The sequence below is a fragment of the Miscanthus floridulus genome, chromosome 17 (genome assembly GCF_019320115.1).
Source record: "Miscanthus floridulus cultivar M001 chromosome 17, ASM1932011v1, whole genome shotgun sequence".
Classification (NCBI taxonomy): Eukaryota; Viridiplantae; Streptophyta; class Magnoliopsida; order Poales; family Poaceae; genus Miscanthus; species Miscanthus floridulus.
The window spans coordinates 4,180,010-4,193,565 of record NC_089596.1 but is presented as its reverse complement, the minus strand read 5'-3'; the positions used below and the strand labels follow the sequence as shown (position 1 = coordinate 4,193,565).

The window sequence follows — 13,556 nt, the reverse complement described above, 5'->3', positions numbered from 1 at the left end:
GTGACGTACGCTGATGTCAGTCGCTTAGTTTGACGCGCAGAAGAGAAGAACTGACCAGTCGATGTTTTGTCGCTTGGGGAGCTCTCTAGAAGTTATCTAACGCTGGGCAGTCGAGGGGTGCAGCGCGTCTAGACACGGCGTGGCTGTGGCGCGCATGCTGTTGCTGACTACGGATCGGCACGTCCGGTGTCCATGATGACGCGTCCGATCGTTACTTAGGCGCTGGCGCAGCAGAAGTCGACCGTTGAAATCGAGCGATCATGATTGAACGGAGGGGGACACATGGACGGCTGGCAGCGACCGGATGCTAGGGCTGTGCATCCGGTTAGCGCGACCAGCGTGTCCGGTCACCCCAAATTGGGCTGGTCTGTTTGCCCAACGGCTCTATTTTGATGGGCCTCTATAAAAGGTGTTTGGCCGGCTCAAGCTCTCTCTCTTGGTCATTTGCATTGACATAGCAACCTTGTGAGCTTAGCCAAAGCCCTCCCACTCATCTCCATCATTGATTCATCATCCTTGTGAGATTGGGAGAGAATCCAAGTGCTTTGCTTGAGTGATTGCATCTAGAGGCACTTGGTGTTCGTGTTTCGCTGTGAGATTCGCTTGTTACTCATGGTGGTTGCCGCCACCTAGACGGTTTGGAGCAGCGAGGATCATTGAGCGGAGGAAGGTGCTTGTCTCTGGCTCCGATCGTGGTGATTGTGAGGGTTTCTTGACCTTTCCCCGGCGGAGAGCCAAAAGGTACTCTAGTGGATTGCTCGTGGCTTGTGTGATCCTCATCTTTTGTTAGTTGTGCGGCACCCTATTGAGTGTTTGGTGTGTGATGCCAATTAGCGTGCGAACCTCCAAGTGAGTGAATCGCCACAACGAGGATTAGCTTGCCGGTAAGTAAGTGAACCTCGGTAAAAAATCTTGTGTCACCTTGTCCAAGGATTTCATTGGTTATCTTGTGATTGATTGATTGGCTCCATCTTGTGATTGGCTCATACCTCGACACGTCAGTATAATCATCGCCATCCTTTCTTGCATTACATTCCTAGTGTGTAAGCTAAGCTCTTTAGTGTAATTAGTTTTGAGAGCTAGCTTGCATTGGGACTTGTGGTTAGTGGGGCTCTTTAGTGAGTCTTTGAGAGCTCACTAACTTAGTGTAGTGATATAGCCATTGTGTGGATAGAGACTATAGCAACTAGAATTGTAGTAGGTGGCTTGCATTTTTAGTAGACTAGCGCTATACTCGCTTCGCTGTTTATTTGACTAACCACATTGCCTAAATATTGTTGTAGAAATTTTTATAGGCTATTCACCCCTTCTCTAGCCATTAGGACCTTTCATAGGGGCTTGCTTGGGTGATAATAGTGCTAGTGCAAAGTAGTTGCTATTAGGATTTCTTAGTATACTAGTTAACCCTGGCTCTAATGTTGTCTTTTGTAGAAAATTTTAATAGAATATTCACCCCCTCTAGCCATTTAGGTTCTTTCACATGGTTGACCTCATCAAAATTTTTTGTTTGCAAGACCTCCATGACACTGCACCATCTCCAAGAGTAAATACATACCCACGCGTGGCGTAGATCTGATCAATATTAGATATCCAATTCGAATCACTATATCCCTCTAGCACAGCTGGGTGCCTAGAATAGTGAATCCCATAGCTCATGGTACCTTTAAGATAATGCAAGACCCTTTCAAGTGCATGCCAATGATCATCACCCGGGTTAGACATGAACCTACTCTTTGCTCACAACAAAAGAGATGTCTGGTCTTGTTGCACTAGCCAAGTACATAAGTGAACCGATGATTTGAGAGTACCTCAACTGGTCTCTAGCTATCCTCTTAATCTTTTTCACTATCACACTAGGATCATAAGGTGTTGGAGAAGGCTTGCTATCCATAAAGTTGAACCTGCTCAAGACCTTCTCAACATAGTGAGATTGAAACAAGGTAAACCCACTCTCATCCTTAATCAACTTGATGTTCAGAATTACATCGGCTTCTCCTGGATCTGTCATGTCAAAACTCTTTGACAAAAAAAGACTTGACCTCATTGATCACATCAATGTTTGTACCAAAAATTAGAATATCATCAACATATATACAAACATAGTATAAAAGATACGGCCCCATCAATGAAGCAGACACTTAAAATGGAGAAGCTACGATGGTGGCACAGCAGCGTGAAGAGGCAAAAACCCTAGCTCGATTAGATGTATTTTGGCGTTGGCCTATAGCCTGTTTATATAGGACCGTCTGACCCGATCCCGTGTCGTGATCACGATCTAAACCGTTTGGGACTCCTATCCACAAATTTAAAGGTCAAGTAACCAAAAACTAAATATGCAAAAAGGTGGTACGCCCCTGCAAGGCCGGGGTCCAGGTTTCGGCGGACCATTCACGCAGGTGCCGCGCGCCATTCGCCCCACCTCGCCCGACGAGGTGAGCAAGCGTGCGCATGTGGACTTCCTTTCTCCTTCTCATGACTTGATCAGGAAGTGGAAATGACTTTCGTATCTAAGCATGGCTACCTCCACTTTTTCGAGCAAGATTTTTTTTCATACGGGTATTAAACCCTGGGTTGATGTGCCTGAGCAAGGCTAATAATACAGTCGGCAGGTCGGCTATAAGGATCTTTACAGTATTCTCTTAGCCCACCCATATAGTAGTTAGCTCTCCACTATTAATACATGGCTTATTTGTTTCTCTCATAAAGTTTCTCGGTTTTTATGTCTAAGCAGGCCATAAGCTTACAACCCGCTTCTCTTTTCTCTCTTCTCCTCTCTCCTCCACCTCAGCATTCAGGCGGTTTACAGCCTGCTATTATACTTGCTCTTATGTGTCTCCTTACTGGAGTGATACACTACACTACCTCTTAAATGATTTTTAGTGACGCCTTTTTATTTCTCTTTTTTTTCCAGATGTAGATCGATTGCTGATTAAGAACTTTTTCTAGAGGTGTCTCCAGGATGCTCGAACCAGTGGACCGCTCTTGAGAATTACTAGTTTCGAAATTAAAGATGGCTGGCGGCCTTCCAACCACCAATAATGAAAATAGCCTCCATATTACTAGAAGAAAAACACGGCGGCATCTCGACTCGTCCTTCCTCCCTCTATTTAACGGGTGAAATTCCAAGAGGCGAAAATAAGCTAGTTAGCACAGACGAGAGAGAGAGAGAGAGAGAGGAGGAAAAAGCTAATAATAAGGTGGTCGTTCATGGCTCCGATGAAGCTGTACGGTGCGACGGTGTCGTGGAACGTGACTCGGTGCGTGTTGGCGCTGGAGGAGGCCGGCGCCGAGTACCAGATCGTACCCATCGATTTCGCCACCGCCGAGCACAAGAGCCCCGACCACCTTGCCCGCAACGTACGTCGTCGTATTGTACTGTCTTTTTATTTGCCCGCCCGGCCGGTCGTCTCTCCCGGCGGTCTCCATCCCCTGCTGCTGTTGCTGCGGGATCTGATCTGATAGTTAAAACTCATCACTGTCCAGAGTATTGATATGATTTACATATATTGTGTCTCGATCTCTGCAGCCGTTCGGTCAAGTTCCAGCTTTCCAAGATGGCGATCTCCACCTATGGGGTACGTACGTACACTTCCGGAAAGAGAGATTTTGCCGAGTGTCAAAAATCGGGCAGTCGGTAAAGACCTTCTTTGCCGAGTGCTGCACTCGGCAAAGAATTACACTCGGCAAAGAACTCTTTGCCGAGTGCCGGACTTCATTGCCGAGTGCTAGACTCTTGGCAAAAGCGCGGCACTCGGCATAGGATGCCCCGCGTAACGGTGTTCGGCTACGTCCTTCTTTGCCGAGTGCCTGCTGTTAGGCACTCGACAAAGTATTTTTTTTTTAAAAAAAATTCTTTGCCGAGTGTCCCAGATCTGGCACTCGGCAAAGATTTAAATTTTTTTTTAAATTTTCTTTACCGAGTGTCCCAGATCTGGCACTCGGCAATTTTTTTTTGAAAAATACTTTGCCGAGTGCCCCTGACACGACACTCGGCAAATATTCTTTTTAATTTTTTTTGAAAAATACTTTGCCAAGTGCCCCTGACACGGCACTCGGCAAAGATTTAATTTTTTTTAAATGTCTTTGCCGAGTGCCCTGTGAATACACTCGGCAAAGACGAAATTTTTTAAAAAAAATCAAAACCCTCTTTGCCGAGTGCCTTATTCGTGGCACTCGGCAAAGACCCCTTTTGACAAGTGCCATGCCCCGGCACTCGGCAAAGTTTTTTTTTTTGTTTTTGGCCTCCAAATTTTTTGTGCAGCCCTTTTAAAGCACCAGGAACTCCTAGTTAGAATTTGGGGATTTTTATGGCTTTTTGATATATTTAGTTACTTTATTTCATTTACTTGATTTTTTTCGAAAAATATAATTTTGAACTGCACGTGGTACGAATAATGGAATTTAATAATTCAAAAAATGATAGTCATGTTACTGAGTGTAGTGTGAGGCCGTATCTAGTAACGGACCCGAAATTTCGGACATCTTGTTCACGAAACATGACCGCAAACTTGCGTGCGAAGTGTTTTTAAATTCTATAAAAAGCAAACGAAGTCCGAAAATCATGAAACTTGTTGAGATGTCGTGATATCATATGTGGAGGCTATGATTAAAAATTTCAGAAGATTTCGTGCGCGTTGTCACTTACGATGCTTACGAACCAGGACATCTCTACACGTTGCCCGGGCCGCCCGGACGCCCGCGCTGCCCGCGCCCTGTCCCTGGCCGCCCCAGGCCGGCCCTGCCCCCGGCCCCGTTCCCGACTCCGACGACCCCAACCTCGACACCGCCCAACCCTGACGCCGCCCGCCCCTACCCCCGGCACCCGTCAGGTATGCCTTCTCTCTTGTTGTTGTCGTGGTAGTGATAGTTGTAGTAGTATTAGTTGTACTAGTAGTGCAAGTGGTAGTAGTAGTATTAGAAGTAGTGGTAGTAGTAGTAGTAGAATTAGTGGTAGTAGTAGTAGAAGTAGTGGTGGTAGTAGTAGTAGTAGTAGAACTAGTGGTAGTAGTTGTAGCAATAGTGGTGGTAGTAGTAGTAGAACTAGTGGTAGTAGTAGTAGCAATAGTGGAAGTAGTAGTAGAAGTAGTGGTACTACTTGAATATATTCTTCTGCATGGATTGATATCCAAATTACATGGCTTCTCTAGAGACATATGTGCTTGTCGGCCATCATGCCGCTGTTTTTTGCAGATTTTGGAAACCTCACCGTGCAGGGGAGGTTCTGCTGTTTTTTAAATGATAGTATTTTGTTCCATTTTTATAGAGAAGAGCCCGTCGGAGCCGAGTTGGAGTTCCCGTCGCTGTGCCGGTCTGCCTGCACCGCGCCGCCTCGCCACTGCATCGACCCGCCACGACCCCGCTAGCCTGACTCCGCCGCCACCCTAGGTATAACCCCTCTTTCCGTATCATGGTCGTAGATCACGTAACCTAGTTAGGTGTCTCCCGTTCGAAAGAGATACAGTTGGAGGTATGCAGATCTTTGCATATCTATGACCGTATCTGTTTCGGATTGTCCACGTTTTTTGGACAGCCCGCGGATGCGTAGATGGGTTAGTTTCCATGGTCTGCTCCGGTCTGAGACAGAGTTTCAGCATCACCTCCCTGTTGTTCTCCGGATACGCACTCTTCTTTGGCAGGACGTGTATCTAGAGAACAGCAGGGAGGTGCTGCCGAAATTCTGTCTCGGATAGGAGTAGAGCATGGAAACTAACCTCATCTACACATCCGCGGGAGGGATTAGGACCTATCCTCACCTATTAGATAGTAGGAACACCATGTAGATGCAATTGATGGTTACATTACTCGCTGATACATATGTTAGAGGATGGATGACCGTCAGGGGATGTACACGGGCTGGAGAAGTCAGAGTGATTACACCACGGAATGGATGAACAAGACCGATGCTTTCTTGAACAGTGCATTTGGCAAGGCTGCTAAAGGACATTGCCTAGTTTTGTGTCCCTGCAGCAAATGTGGAAACAGAAGGTGGGTAAACAAGGTGGAAATGGGTAAACATCTTGTGAAGAATGGATTTACGCCGGACTACACCCGGTGGGTCCACCATGGTGAAGCCCATCGTATGAGAGAGGAGGTGGTGAGACCACGAGTGGAGGCTTTTGATGCTGATGCTGGGGTGGCAGACATGTTAGATGACTTTCACCAAGGACAGTTCGATGAGGGACGTGAGAAGGAGGAGATGGAGGCAGCCGCAGAGGCGTTCTACGACATGATGGACTCAGCACAGAAACCCCTTCATGATCGGTCAATGGTGTCTCAACTAGATGCCATTGGACGCTTAATGGGGTTGAAGTCCGAGTTAAACTTGAGTCGTCCTGGCTTCGATAAGATGTTGGCCGTGATTGGCACCCTACTTCCAGAGGGCCACATTCTGCCAAAGAGCATGTACGAGTCACAGAAACTCCTTCGAGCACTTAAGATGCCGTATGAGCAGATACATGCTTGTCCAAAGGGGTGCGTCCTGTTTAGGAAAGAACACGAGCATGCAAAGTTCTGTCCAAAGTGTAAATCCTCCAGGTACCTAGAGGTAGACTCTGATGATGGCCAGAAGAGGCAACTTACGATCCCCGAGAAAATCCTACGGTACCTTCCGTTCCTACCGAGGATCCAATGGCTATACATGACAGAGGAATCCACGAAACAGATGACATGGCACAAAAATGGCAAATGGTACAATCCTAATAAGATGGTACATCCATCCGATGGTGAAGCTTGGATCTGCTTTAATGACAAACATCGTGACAAAAGCAGATGAGGCTCGCAATGTACGTGTCGCGCTGGCAACAGATGGGTTCAATCCTTATGAAATGATGGCTGCCCCATACACATGTTGGCCCGTCTTCATTATCCCCCTTAATCTCCCCCCCCGGTGTCTCCTTTCAACGACATAATGTATTCTTGTCGTTGATAATTCCTGGACACCTAGGGAGTAATATGGGTGTGTTCATGGAGCCCGTGTTTGATGAATTGGTCCATGCTTGGGACAAAGGGGTATGGACATACGATCGAGCTACAAAGACAACCTTCAAAATACACGTTTAGTACCACTACTCCCTGCATGACTTACTGGCATATGGGATATTCTGCGCCTGGTGTGTTCACTGGAAGTTCCCATGCCCAATATGTAAGGAAGGTGTGAGGTTCATTTGGTTACAGAAGGGTGGCAAGTATTTGTCGTTTGACAGACATTGTCAATTCCTACCTCTTGACCATCCATTCAGACAAGACATCAAGAACTTTACGAAAGGTGTCAAAGTGACAAACCCTACACCACGGATGATGACTGGTGCCGAGGTTCATGCTCAGATAGATGCTCTCGTGCCTAATGAAGGTGGTTTTGTTGGATATGATGAGCAACATATGTGGACTCATATCTCGGGCATGACGAGGCTCCTTTATTTCGATGACCTTCATCTTCCACATAACATTGATGTAATGCACACTGAAAAGAATGTCGCCGAGGCACTTTGGGCAACACTCACGGACACTGAAAAGTCTAAGGACAACCCTAAGGCTAGAGTGGACCTGGCAACATTGTGCGATAGACCAAATCAAGAGATGCAGCCTCCTAGTCATGGTAAGACCTGGAGAAGGCCTAAGGCCGATTTTGTCTTGAAAAAGGACCAAAGGAGGGAAGTACTTGAATGGATCAAGACGCTAATGTTCCCTGATGGGTATGCAGCGAATCTAAAGAGGGGAGTGAACTTAGGCACTCTGCGAGTAAACGGGATGAAGAGTCATGACTACCACATATGGATTGAGCGGCTTCTTCTGGCGATGGTTCGAGGCTATGTCCCGGAGCATGTCTAGCAAGTGCTGGCAGAGTTGAGCTACTTATTCCACCAGCTTTGTGCCAAGGAGCTCTCTTGGACCGTCATTGATGACTTGGAAAAAGCGGCACCCGTGTTGCTTTGTAAGTTGGAGAAGATCTTTCCACCCGACTTCTTCTTGCCGATGCAGCATTTGATTGTGCACCTCCTGTATGAGGCATGGATGAGGGGGGCTTGTAGAACCGTTGGTGCTATCCAATCAAGAGATGTCTGAAGACTCTTCGCAAAAAATGTAGAAATAAAGCCAAAATTGAGGCTTCCATTGTAGAGGCATACATTCTAGAGGAGGTGTCGAACTTCACAGAGAAACACTACACTGAGAAACTTCCTAGTGTTTATAATCCACCCCCTCGTTACAATGCTGGCGAAAATGAATCGAACCTCAGCCTTTTCCAAGGGCAACTCGGAAGCGCAAGTGCATCGACCACTAAGCAATTGAAAAATGAAGAGTGGCATAGTATCATGCTATATGTGTTGACCAACCTTGTTGAGGTGCAACCGTTCATTGGGTAAGTTCTGAATGAACTTGTTTCATTTCGCCGTATATCCTTGTTTCTTCGTCCAACCCCCTTGTTTCTCGTTGGTACAGGGAATTTCTTCATCAATCCTGGCATGGATCAAGGCAACCTACCCCGCAAGAAAATGATACCCTTCTTTCACAGGGTGCGGGACCAGTGAGCCCTGATTTCATTTGTTGGTTCAAACAGAAAGCCCAAACTGATGTGTCTATAAGTGATGAGCTGAGACAGGTTGCAAACGGCTGTGCTGTTAGGGTCAAGTCATTTACCGGTTATGACATGAATGGATATCGTTTTCACACAGCAAGCTATGAGCAGAGTCGGTCCAATCGAAAAACCACAAACAGCGGAGTTGTTACGCCCGGCACTGATGGACTCAACTATTATGGAAGAATTGAAGAAATCTACGAACTATCATTCTATGGTTCCAAACCTCTTACTCCTGTCATATTCAAATGCCACTGGTTTCATCCTAGAGTAACGAGATGGACCCCTAAGCTTGGGCTAATCGAGATTCGATAGGATTCCATCTATCTAGGAAAAGATGTCTACATTGTGGCTCAATAGGTCGTCTAGGTTTATTATACGTCATACGCGTGCAAAGACGTCGAGCATCTTAAGGGTTGGTCTTTTGTGCACAAGGTATCGCCACACGGTAAACTACCTATCCCAAACGATGAAGATTACAACTTCAACCCAAACACATATGATGGAGAGTTCTATCAAGAAGAGGGACTACAAGGAAGGTTTGACATAGACTTAACCGAAGAGATAGGAATGGAAGTAGACAATGAAAGGGATGATGACGAGGACGCTGGAGACGAGGTGCGAAATCTGAGGGACATATAAATGCTTGAGCGATTACGTTTAGGCAATGACAATGAAGACAACATTCCTCCTTCGGATAGTGTTGATGAGTTGGACAATGTTGATAGTGATGACGAGACCTATGATCCAGCTAATCTCAATACATGTAATACTATGTTTTTTGTAATTATGTTTTGTTCATTTTTGCAAATTTTTCTAATACATATATTACTATGTTTTTTGTAATTATGTTTTGTTCATTTTTCACCTATTTCTAATTACGTCTTGTTTTTTTGTTGCAGGTGAGTGAACATAGATGGCGGGCGACCATCATAGGTCCGTGAACTCAATATACCAAAGACCACGCCGGCTGCAGGAGGAGGCGGAGGGGGCGGCAGAGGGATCGGACAGGAGGAGGAGGAGGACTACCAGACGCAGGATGGGGCCGTCTCCTCCCACGCCGCGTGAGGAGGAGCCAGAGGAGGAGGTGGCGCCCGTGGACGAGTCGGACGATGAGCTGGTTCGGTAGACGGACGAGGAGGAGGGGCCGCACGAGGACGACGAGTTGGAGGCGGCAGGCACGGGTTCTGCTTCCTCCGACTCCTCTTCGAGTGTCTACTTGCGAGGTCCCACGAGCCTTCCACATGTTCCGCTTCCTCACCAATGCCCAGTGATTCGCCCCGAAGGGCAAAAGTAAGTAACTTTATATGTTATCACTACTACTTCATATGATATGATGAAAAAAAAACTAATAATTTTTCTTAATCACTTGTGCAGGAACTGGGTGGTTGTGTCGGGTGGTAACGCACGTCTAGTCAATGGCATCCTGGGTCTTCTATGCAGGCAACACTTCCCTGGCATTGTCACGTATGCATCGAAGATGGAGCCGGCCTACTCGTTTGACCACTACGCCGTCGCCACCGATGCAGAGTATCCCAACAAGGCGGCACGGGTGAAGGCAGAGCTTTGGGTAAGTCTCCCTCGCACAACATTGCAGACTTTTCTTGAAATAATGAATGGATAAATGACTTTTGTATGCAGACTTATTACAGATGCGAGGAGGGATTTGAGGCTAGGGCGGAGCAGGTGACTACCAAAGCCTGTAAAAAACTCATCTCCGACATGCATCACGAGGTGCGCATCTAGGCCATCGTAACCTACTACGGGTCGAAGCTTGGAGAGAGGAAAACCAAGAAAGACGCAAGAGAGATGCAGCTGACCCGAGAGCAGTACCTTGAGGTAAATGAAGAACATCAATATTGATTCATTTTGAGATTAAGTTGGTTTAATTTGATCTTCTTATATGTCCAATACTTGATGACATGTAGATGATTCCCTGGTGGTGCCAAGCATATCCTGAGTGCTGGGCGATGATGGTGGACAGGTGGTTCATGGAGGAGTACCTCAAGATGCACAGGGATGCCCGGGACCATCGTTCGCAGATGCAAGGTCCAGCACACCATCAAGGCAGCCGCAGCCTCGCCGGATACAAACAAGCATGGGTACGCGAATTTATTTATCTATTGTGACGTTCAGTTCTGCCTGATTTCTAATCATCGTGCTGTCTTTCTCCCAGTCGGCGTCACATAGTGGCCAGGCTTGCTCGGACTTCCAGGCATGGTGTATGGCCCACAAGGGCAAGGCGACGTCCGACGTCTCCTTCAACTTGGAGGACCCGCCCGAGGCATACATGAACCCGAGCGTCCACTCCCACATCAGTGAGTACACTGAGGTGGCGAGGTCGCTCCATGGGTAGACCACGATCCGAGCACGCAGGACTTCGATGGAGAGGCCGTCATGAGGGCGGGGCAAGGCAAGAAGCATGGGCGGTTCTGGCTTGGCGACGGCGTCATCGACACGGCCTCTACTCCCTCTCTCTCCCAGATCTGAGCACGGAGCACGAGCGAGAGCCCGGCCATTCGCATACGGCCGACCGCTGCATAGCACCGGGTCGACGCACTCGAGGTTATTCCTATTTTACTCGTCATACATTGATCTTTACACACCTTAATTAGCTTTGCATTACTAAAACATTGGAGTGAAATATTGCAGACCCGGCTGGAACAAGAAATGAGGCAACGTCAGGAGCTGGAGGCCGGGCAGCAGAGGATGGCGACCCAGCTGGAGGCTAAGCGGGCCGAGCGGTAGGCCCAGGCACAGAGGCTGACGGACATTATGGAGTTCCTACAAGGACTTGGGCAACGTGTCGGCTTCTCTCTACCACCTGGGTTGTTGGTTCCACCTCCGCCTCCGCGTCCTGCAGCTACAGCTACTCCTATGAGTATGAAAGTTTTTTACTTTCGCTTGTGCTTTGCTTGTATGGTCTCTACCTTCCTAGATTAGTTATCCAAATAATCTTGTCTCACATGCAATCTTTTCTCCTTTGTGCAGTCTTCATCTCATGGTGGTTCGAATAATCCACCTCATGCACCTCCAAATGATGGAGCTGGGCCTTCACCACAGTCGCCTTGGCCGAGATGAGTGCACGTTGTATTTTTTTTCATTTGTTGTTCACTTTGTGATATACTTGTGATGCACTTGTGGACTTTGATGGACTTGTGTATTTATTTGGATGGACTTGAGCACTTATTATTATATATGTGATATATATTGTGATGGATGTGATATGTGCGGATGGATGTGTGGATGGATGAGATATATATGTGATGGATGAGATATATATGTGATGGATGAGATATATATGTGATATATGTTTGTATGAATTTATTTGTCATGATGGAATGTAAAAAATATTAAAAATTGCAGTTTTGGGTCACTTTGCCGAGTGTTGCACTCGACAAAGGACCCCTTTGCCGAGTGCAATGGTCACAGCACTCGGCAAAGCTGGAAAAATTGGTGTCCAGAAAACTATTTTTCTAGCTTTGCCGAGTGCTGTGACCATGGCACTCGGCAAAGAAATTTAAAAAAAAAATCAAACTTTGCCGAGTGCCGGACAGAGGGCACTCGGCAAAGAATTTTTTTTTAAAAAAAATTCAAACTTTGCTGAGTGCCAGACAGAGGACACTCGGCAAAGGAATTTTTTTTAAAAAAAATTCAAACTTTGCCGAGTGCTGGACAGAGAGCACTCGACAAAGAAATTAAAAAAAATCAAACTTTGCCGAGTGCCGGGCAGAGGGCACTCGGCAAAGAAATTAAAAAAAATCGAACTTTGCTGAGTGCCGGACAGGGGGCACTCGACAAAGAAATTTAAAAATAAAAAATAAAAAATCTTTGCCGAGTGCCTGAAGGTTGCACTCGGCAAAGAAATTTTGTAAAAAAAATATAAACTCTTTGCCGAGTGCCTAAAGGGTTTGCACTCGGCAAAGAATTTTTTTTAAAAAAATAAAAAATCTTTGCCGAGTGCCTGCCGGGTTGGCACTCGGCAAAGTGACCATCAACGGGACCGGCGCCGTGACGGTTGCTTTTCTTTGCCGAGTGTCCCCAGGGCACTTGGCAAAGCCTTTGCCGAGTGCCCGATAAAAGACACTCGGGTAAGAGGGCTTTGCCGATCAATTTGTTGCCGTGTGTTCTTTGTCGAGTGTCGCACTCAGCAAAGGGTTTACCGAGTGGAATCTGGCCTTTGCTGAGTGCCTCAGGCACTCGGCAAAGAACCTGAATCCAGTAGTGGTATGATCCTATCATATCTCTTGGACGGAGAGTCGGAGATCCTATATATACAACCTCTTTGTAAACATGACAGTAGTACTAGTTTTCATCCCTGCCATGCATCACAAAATGGCATTTTTCCCAGAATCGCGTGCAATTTGCAAGTACGTTGCCCGCAAGCACAAGCCTAACCTGCTGAGGGAAGGCAACCTCAAGGAGTCAGCAATGGTGGACGTGTGGCTGGAGGCAGAGGCCAACCAGCACTACGCCAGATTTGCACATCACTGTCGGCCTCATCACTGTCGGATTTGTGAGAACCGGCAGTGACGTACTTTCACTGCCGGTTATGAGCTTGAAAATGAAAAAAAAATGATTGAGGCTGGGCTAAAACCGGCAGTGAAGGATCACATCACTGCCGGTTTGTGGCTTGAACCGGCAGTGTTTTGGCGGGCACTCATTACTGCCGGTTTAAACCAAGAGCCGATAGTGATTGGGCACTACCACTATCGGTTCTAGCCAAGAGCCGATGGTGATAAGCCTACAACACAAAAAGGCTGCAGCCGTCCTCTTCTTCCTCCCCTCTTCCATCCCGAGAACAGAGGCGCGCTTTTGGGCCCTTCCCTCCATTGTTGCGGCTGCTCTTCACCATGAAGCTAGTGCTTGGATTTTGAAGAATGGCTTGATCTTTTTGCTTTAAGGTTAGTAACAAACATCCACTCCTTTGATTTTGTTGCTTAATTAGCTTCGTTTTGATGGCTACATTGCTTGATTCTCATTC

General features: G+C 46.9%; 1 protein-coding gene and 1 long non-coding RNA gene across 2 annotated transcripts in view; both read left to right on the top strand.

Moving 5' to 3' along the window:
* The first annotated feature begins 3,176 nt into the window (after positions 1-3,176).
* On the top strand, positions 3,177-13,105 carry LOC136515111 (probable glutathione S-transferase GSTF2). The gene is made up of 3 exons (XM_066508805.1): positions 3,177-3,357; positions 3,527-3,575; positions 12,924-13,105. The coding sequence occupies exons 1-3, from the start codon at positions 3,208-3,210 to the stop codon at positions 13,103-13,105; spliced, it is 381 nt and encodes a 126-aa protein (XP_066364902.1). The 5' UTR covers positions 3,177-3,207.
* A 263-nt stretch (positions 13,106-13,368) lies between these two features.
* The window catches only part of LOC136517433 (uncharacterized), a 156,123-nt gene continuing 155,935 nt past the window's right edge, over positions 13,369-13,556 (top strand). Inside the window, exon 1 of the long non-coding RNA XR_010774266.1 lies at positions 13,369-13,476. This is a non-coding gene — a long non-coding RNA (uncharacterized lncRNA). The remainder of the gene's footprint in view (positions 13,477-13,556) is intronic.

Excerpts from the sequence above, each read along its gene's own strand:
- LOC136515111 (XM_066508805.1), top strand. The coding sequence starts at position 3,208 with ATGGCTCCGATGAAGCTGTACGGTGCGACGGTGTCGTGGAACGTGACT. Across the intron at positions 3,358-3,526 it reads CCGACCACCTTGCCCGCAAC|CCGTTCGGTCAAGTTCCAGC; the intron begins GTACGTCGTCGT and ends CGATCTCTGCAG. Across the intron at positions 3,576-12,923 it reads TGGCGATCTCCACCTATGGG|AATCGCGTGCAATTTGCAAG; the intron begins GTACGTACGTAC and ends CATTTTTCCCAG.